At 45.7% G+C, this 7,500-nt stretch overlaps 1 protein-coding gene across 1 annotated transcript in view; it reads right to left on the minus strand.

Moving 5' to 3' along the window:
* The window catches only part of LOC143483026 (nuclear factor of activated T-cells, cytoplasmic 1-like), a 58,482-nt gene that overhangs the window by 23,339 nt on the left and 27,643 nt on the right, over positions 1 to 7,500 (minus strand). Inside the window, 2 exon segments of the mRNA XM_076981693.1 lie at positions 2,374 to 2,506; positions 7,077 to 7,132. Coding sequence (XP_076837808.1) covers positions 2,374 to 2,506; positions 7,077 to 7,132 — 189 coding nt within the window.

The following is a 7,500-nucleotide window of genomic DNA, read 5'->3' on the forward strand; positions in this document are numbered from 1 at the left end:
CAAACGTGACTGTGTCGCACGTTGCTGTGTCACGCGCGTAGGTGACACACGTTGGGAGTTTCACACGTGACTGCGTCACACGTGGCTGAATCACTGCTGGGTCGAGAGTGGTCTGCCACCCAGCAATAACTCCACACGCCTGGCCCCGCAGGCGCCTGATGGATGACTAACACAAACGGTACACTGTGACAGATGGACTACGGTCCGTAACTGCGCACCTACCGAGTGTTTCTAATGAATAAACGCCTCTAATGAAGTGGGTGCTAAGTGTGTTTTTATACACACAGGGATGGGTCCAGGAGTAAAGTTCCATTTGGTTTAAGGGCCTTCAGAGGCCATGTAGACATCAAACTAACATTTCCCTACACTGGCCACACATGCTTATCGCTACACTGCATTATTGTGGTGAAACAGAGTTGTGGCTGTTTGTGGGAGTGTGTCTGTGTGTGGCTGCGTGTGGATGTGTTTACATGTGTGATTGCAGCTACATGTGGACCAAGCCTAATTTCGAGCCCCTACAAACACAGAGGGGGCCACGTGCACCGCTCTTGATCGTCTCACGTTTGTCTCGTCTCTTCTCAGGCCGCTAGCTCCTGGTGTGACACCAACGTTTGAGATCCAGGAGATCTCCTCCTATGCTTAGAATGCAAACCAGCAACTACGTCCTGGCTGCTTCTGATTCGCACGTGCGGGACACTTAATCCAAACACTGACACTCCTGAAAATGAACAGAATGCTGTAGGTAGAGTTGAAACCTGTCCCGTATAAAACACGATCTTACTCAACTGATAAGGGAGGCTATTTGATTCATACATCTGCACACATAATTCCATACGTGCACTAGATTGTCACAGTGGTGAGAATAACGGTGTTGTGATTTTAATCAAACCTGTTCCACAAGAAACAGCTCAAAAGTTCCAAAAAAGAGAGTCCCTTACGTAAGGGAACTCGCGTTGAGGAGTGAGCATCTGTTAGATTTCATCTTTCTTCCACTTATCCGCAACCGTGCTGGTGTTTTTGGTTAAACGTTCTTACGCTGGATCAGAACGTGAATCTCAGCAGCTGGTCCAGTACAGCAGATCAGACACCAGCACACCAGACAGACTCCAAGTCTATAGCACACACAACTGAGCTGTGAAAAGCCGTTCCAGTGAGGTACTAGGTTCCTCGGGATCCGCACTGATTAGCCAAATAACCAAACTGGATTAAACCAGTTGATCTGTGGCGTTTTCACTACTGAAAATGTATGGAACCACAGAGCAGTTAAAATATTGTTTTGTTCACTGGGCCTCAGTTAGCTGATCAAAGCCTCCTGCACTCGTTTTCCTGGGCTGGGATGATGGTGGGCGGAGCATCGCGGAGGAGAGCACGAGGGAGGAGCCACAGTCCCTCCCAGGTGTCGTTCATTCTTAGCAACATTAGTGGTTTTGGGTGGATGTGTGTGTCTAACGGCTGCTGCTTCGCCATGCGAGGTTTAGCACAGGAGTGAGGAGTGAGACCAGTCACTCTTCAGGTCGTGGCATGCTAGGAGGTGTGAGCGTGTGTGAGTGTGTGTGTGTGTGTGTGTATGTGTGTGTGTGTGTGTGTGTGTGGGTGGGTGTGCATGAATGTGTGTGAGTGTGTGTGTAAGTGTGGGTGTGTGTGTGTGGGTGGGTGTGCATGAACGTGTGTGAGTGTGTGTGTGTGTGTGTGTGTGTGTGTGTGTGTGTGTGTGTGAGTGTAAGTGTGGGTGTGTGTGTGAGTGTGGGTGGGTGTGGTTGGTCTGTGTGTGTGAGTGTGTGTGTGTGTGTGTGTGTGTGTGTGTGTGTGTGTGTGGGTGAGTGGGTGTGCATGAATTTGTGTGAGTGTGTGTGTAAGTGTGGGTGTGTGTGTGTGTGTGTGTGTGTGTGTGTGGGTGGGTGTGCATGAACGTGTGTGAGTGTGTGTGTGTGAGTGTAAGTGTGGGTGGGTGTGGTTGGTCTGTGTGTGTGTGTGTGTGTGTGTGTGTGTGTGTAAGCTGGAGAAACTACTCTACATAAACACTGCCTGCGGACTCCAGCAGTCAGACTCTACACCTCACTGCAGGAAAATGTAACACCGCAACAAAATAAACATCCCGCCCCCCCCGCCCCCCCGGGCCGGTCACGGGCCGGCTGCGCTCAGCCGTGTGTGTCCTGCTCGTGCTCCAGGGCTTGGTCAGCACACCCGTGCTGCCGCGAGGCCGTGATCTATCACACATGTCGGAGGCTCCGGCCCTCCAGAATCTGCCAGCCGAGTAGGTGCGGGGGTGGGGTGAGCTATAGTGAGACATTGTTTGCTAGTATGCTAATACATTTGTGGTTATGCGCAGGGTAAGGGGCGGGGTCAGGCGGCGGGGGGCGGGGTCATGCTTACTGCTCGGAGGCAGGTAGGTGAAGCGCTGGTACTGGCTCCTCTTCCTCTTGCCGTTGCAGACGTAGAAGCTGACGGGCACGGCGCTGGTTATCCGCTGGCTACGGTACGGCGGGATCTCCACCACCAGGGAAGTCTGCATCACACGAGACAAAGCGGAGCATAAATCGAGCCCTGAGCTTAAAAGGAGAGTGTCAGATCTCAGATGGGAGTCTTTTTAAAATAAGTACAATGATTTAAAGATACTGGATGAAGGTGAAGAAAATCAAAACATCACTGGCATCTAATAGACACATACCAGTTTGGCACAGTCCCAAGTTCAAAGCTGGCAAAACACCTCTGTACACACACACCTGTGTACACACACCTCAGTACACACACCTCGGTACACACACCTCTGTCCTCAAGGAACAAAAGGGTATAACCAGTTCCATCACTATTTTCAGAAATAACTGCTTAACCTTTACAGTAATAGTACAGAAATATGCTACTGATTGTCATCAAATTCTGAAAGACAATATTAAATCAAAGATTAATATAAACAATAACCTTTCCACCTTTCACTGAGCTCTTAAATGTAAATAGGGAGTTTTTCCTCGACACTGTCGCCTTTGGCTTGATCATTAGGGATCTGGACCCGTATGACTGTAAAGCTGCTTTGTGACAACATGTGTTGTAAAAAGCACTATATAAATACATTTGACTTTAAATCTTAAACTGGTATAACCGTACAAAAACCGCTAAAATATATAACCCTCTCTCTAATCCTGACATCATGCTAATAGCACAAATAACGGATTGGAAAACAGGAATTTCTCCACCCTGAGAAATATAATATAGTTTTGTCAAACAGCAATGCAAATCTTCATCTTAATCAATGCTAAAAAAATTAACAGAGCACAATCACACAATCTAAGATGCTCAAAATGGGGTTTGTCAGATACAGACACATGTTCACAATGTTCTCTTGGTAGAACTGAATATGACCTTTGAGTCATTTTACACTCTGTAGACATGTGGGACACACACAATCTCGTCAGAGTGAAACTGTAATATTCCAACATCTGGGTCTTTCTGCTTGCTCATTAATCTCTCTGCCTAGAAAAGTGTTCTGTCTGACTAGCAATCAAAGAGCTTACTAAATATCAGTCAAATGGACAAAACTTATCATAAGACATATTTCACCATGAAAACAATACAATATTTTACATTAATAGATAGATACTAGATAGATAGTATTGTGCACGTCTTTAAAAGTACAATTAAAAACAAATCTATTCATATATACTCTTTCTTTCAACTGTTGGTCCCATGAATGATATGAATGATAGCAATAGTAATTTTGAAATGAAATAGAAATATAGTTCCATACAAATGAGAAACATCACTGCATATTCTTCAGCCTTATCTCCATATACCACACAGACAGTATCAGACACTGTCATCTGCATACACCACACACACGTTATCAGACACTGTCATCTGCATACACCACACACACGTTATCAGACACTGTCATCTGCATATACAACACTCTGCATTCAGCATGTACATGTTATCAGACACTGTGAGGCAGGAAGGGGAGGAATACACACGCAACATACGAGGGACGTAATCTAGAGCAATGAGGGACGTGAGGGACGTAATCTAGAGCAATGACTAGAACCTTCCATACTCCATACTCCATACAGAACACTCCATACTCCATACTCCATACAGAACACTCCATACTTCATACAGAACACTCCATACTCCATACAGAACACTCCATACTTCATACAGAACACTCCATACTCCATACAGAACACTCCATACTCCATAATCCATACAGAACACTCCATACTCCATACAGAACACTCCATACTCCATATCCCATACTTCATACAGAACACTCCATACTCCATACAGAACACTCCATACTTCATACTTCCTACAGAACACTCCATACTTCATACAGAACACTCCATACTTAATACAGAACACTCCATACTCCATACTCCATACAGAACACTCCATACTTCATACTTCATACAGAACACTCTATACTTCATACAGAACACTCCATACTCCATACTCCATACAGAACACTCCATACTCCATACAGAACACTCCATACTCCATAGGAGTTGACAACCACAACCACAACATGATAAATAACACCACGCCACACTAACAGAGCCTCCTGATGTGACACTGTGCGGCTGACAGGACACACACACACACACACACACCCTTACACATTCATTATTGCAGTTTTTATTATTGTTTATCTCCATTAATTTTTATTAATAATTAAAAAAAAATTTTATGTGTCCTCCCACTTGCTTTTTTTTATATGAATAAAGTTTTAATAATATTGCAAGAGGGGGGGGGGGGGGGGGGGGTGGATGTTCCTAAAAATAAATAAAAAATAATATTGGAATGATTCAGATACTGTTTACGCCCATTCCAGGAAAATACACCAACTAAGTCTGTGGATGTTTACAAAAGTATCGTAACCTTCTGATTTCTTTCTTTGAAGGCAAATATATTCCACTGAAATGAAATGAAGTTCTCGTAAGTCTGCTGTTTTACACCCTGTACATGTGGCTAATGGAGAGTGTCTGGTGGTCTGGGTGAGAGGGTGAGAAACATGAGAACATGTGGGTGAGGAGTGAGAGATGGAGTGAGAGACCAAAGCAGTGTGAGTGGGAGTGAGAATTAGATACAGAGCACACTGATGAGTGAGGGGGTGCACTGAAGGGTGAGCTCTATGTTTGGACAAAGCTGACCCCCCCCCCCCCCCACGACTGACTGCTTCTCTAGGCCAGACAGACGGGGGGGTTGGGGGTCGGGGGTTGGGGGGGTGTAGTGTTGACGTCAGTGGGTGTCCGGCTCACGGGAGACAGGGTGGAGGGGACCGGAGTCGTAGAGGAGAGCTTCCTGCTGACTCTACAGTCTTTCAACTACGAGTGTGTCTGCAGGTCAAGGCCAACGACCCACACTGTCCGCCTGCCTGCTCACCCTCAGCCCTGTGTGTGTGTGTGTGTGTGTGTGTGTGTGTGTGTGTGTGTGTGTGTGTGTGTGTGTGTGTGTGTGTGTGTGCGTGCGTGTGAGTGTGTGCGCGCGCGTGTGTGTGTGTGTGTGTGTGTGTGTGCATGTGCGTGTGTGTGTGAGTGTGTCTATGCGTGTGTGTGTGTGTGTGTGTGTGTGCGCCCTCAGACAGTGTCGGGGGAGACAGACAATCATGTTTATGCAGGTTCTAAATAAGCATATGTCTCTGTTACTCTTTAACCTTACCCCCCCCCCCCCCCCCCCCCACACATACACACGGACCCTCTGTCATTTTCCAGTGTGTTGGTGTAGCCCTGTTACCAACTGGCCCAGAAGTCCAATTAAGAGGAAGGGTCACGTTTAATTTAGAGGATGATGCAATGCCTCTCGTCTCAGTAATGAGAAAAGAAAAACCACAAACAAACAACAGTGACGGCAGCCAAGTTGAATTATGGGTCGTGGTTCTGTACGACCACTACAAGGGCAAACGGCAGCTTAATGGGATGATGACAACTGTGAGCAAGTTTATGAAGATAGCAGACGAGATGTCTGGCACACACACACACACACACACACACACACACACACACACACACACACACACACACACACACACACACACACCGCTAAACCGATTTTGGAGTCAGAATACCCAAAAGAAGGCGTTGGTGAAAATGAAGGAGTTTGTTTCAATTAATCCCCAAATGAAAACAGCTTTTGCAACATATAAGCCAATAGAATCGTGCCAAAGCAGTAAATAGCCAATCAGAGCTCGCCGCTGTCATCTCCTCCCAATGAGTAACGAACTTGCAGTACATTATTCCCCATGAAACGCCATTGGGCCACAGCCACAGAGTGAGTGAGTGAGTGAGTGTGTGTGTGTGTGTGTGTGTGTGTGTGTGTGTGTGTGTGTGTGTGTGTGTGTGTGTGTGTGTGTTTGTGGGGGGTGAACATATGCAAGCAGGGGCAAAACTTCACACGAGCTGTTATGAACCCAACGATACAAGTGGCTGAGAAAGAGCTTGTGCCACTAAATGTGTGAGGAGAGTGCAAGTCTCTTTTGTATTGTGGTCTAGTAAATAAGGACAATGCCTGTTATGAGTTCATGGGTGTGTGTGTGTGTGTGTGTGTGTGTGTGTGTGTGTGTGTGTGTCTGAGAGAGAGAGAGAAAGAGAGAGAGAGAGAGAGAAAGAGAGAGAGAGAGATGTGGGTAGGGAATAATCAGGTGTTTAAAGGAGAGCTACACCTGTTTTCACTACACCAAATGGGGCTGATGACAAATGTTTGTGCATGTGTGGGTCTGTGTTTGTGATATCTACTAGACACGAGGACACAATGAGCAGTGATTTGTGTCTTTGCAGGTGACGCTGGAAATGGTGGTGAATCGGTGCAAACACCACTAAGTATTGCACAAGCTAATCAGCCTCTTTTACACCAGAGTAATGACTGAGGAAAAGTTACATCAGAGAGAGTGAGACAGAGATAAAGACAGAGGAAAGACAGATATAGAGGGACAGAGAGAGACAGAGCAATAGAGACAGAGAGAGAGAGACAGAGAGGGACAAGAGAGAGAAGGAGGAAAATAGACAGAGAGAGAGAGAGACAGGAAGAATGGTAAGGAGTGTGTCCAAATCTTGCATCATAAAACAAAATTAGAATATTAATGCACTTACTGGCTTGGTAGAGTCTTTGTCAACTTTGGCTTCGGTCTCCCACACATGGTGCCCATCTAAAAGTACAAAATACACAAACATTACACACACATACAAAACAGCAGCCCAAAAGAAAAGTGATCTGTTGAGTAAATGGACCACACGTACAGTCTGATGGTGTGCTGCATATTAGACTAGATTCATCTACGTAATAATCTGGCTATGACACGTAATCGCACATTGAATGATTGTTCCCTGGTATTCCTGAGTGATTCAGTTCATATTTAGGTGGTTGAGGTAAATATGGGGATATGAGGCAGTTCTATTCACTTTCAGTTCATCAACTCATCTTTCTTATCAACAACACATCCCTCTGTTGCCAGCCCAGTTAAAAATAGCCTTCAGAACCTCTGGTTTGTAAACCTACTTTCTTTGTTTTCAACTC

The sequence above is a fragment of the Brachyhypopomus gauderio genome, chromosome 19 (genome assembly GCF_052324685.1).
Source record: "Brachyhypopomus gauderio isolate BG-103 chromosome 19, BGAUD_0.2, whole genome shotgun sequence".
NCBI classification, from domain to species: Eukaryota; Metazoa; Chordata; class Actinopteri; order Gymnotiformes; family Hypopomidae; genus Brachyhypopomus; species Brachyhypopomus gauderio.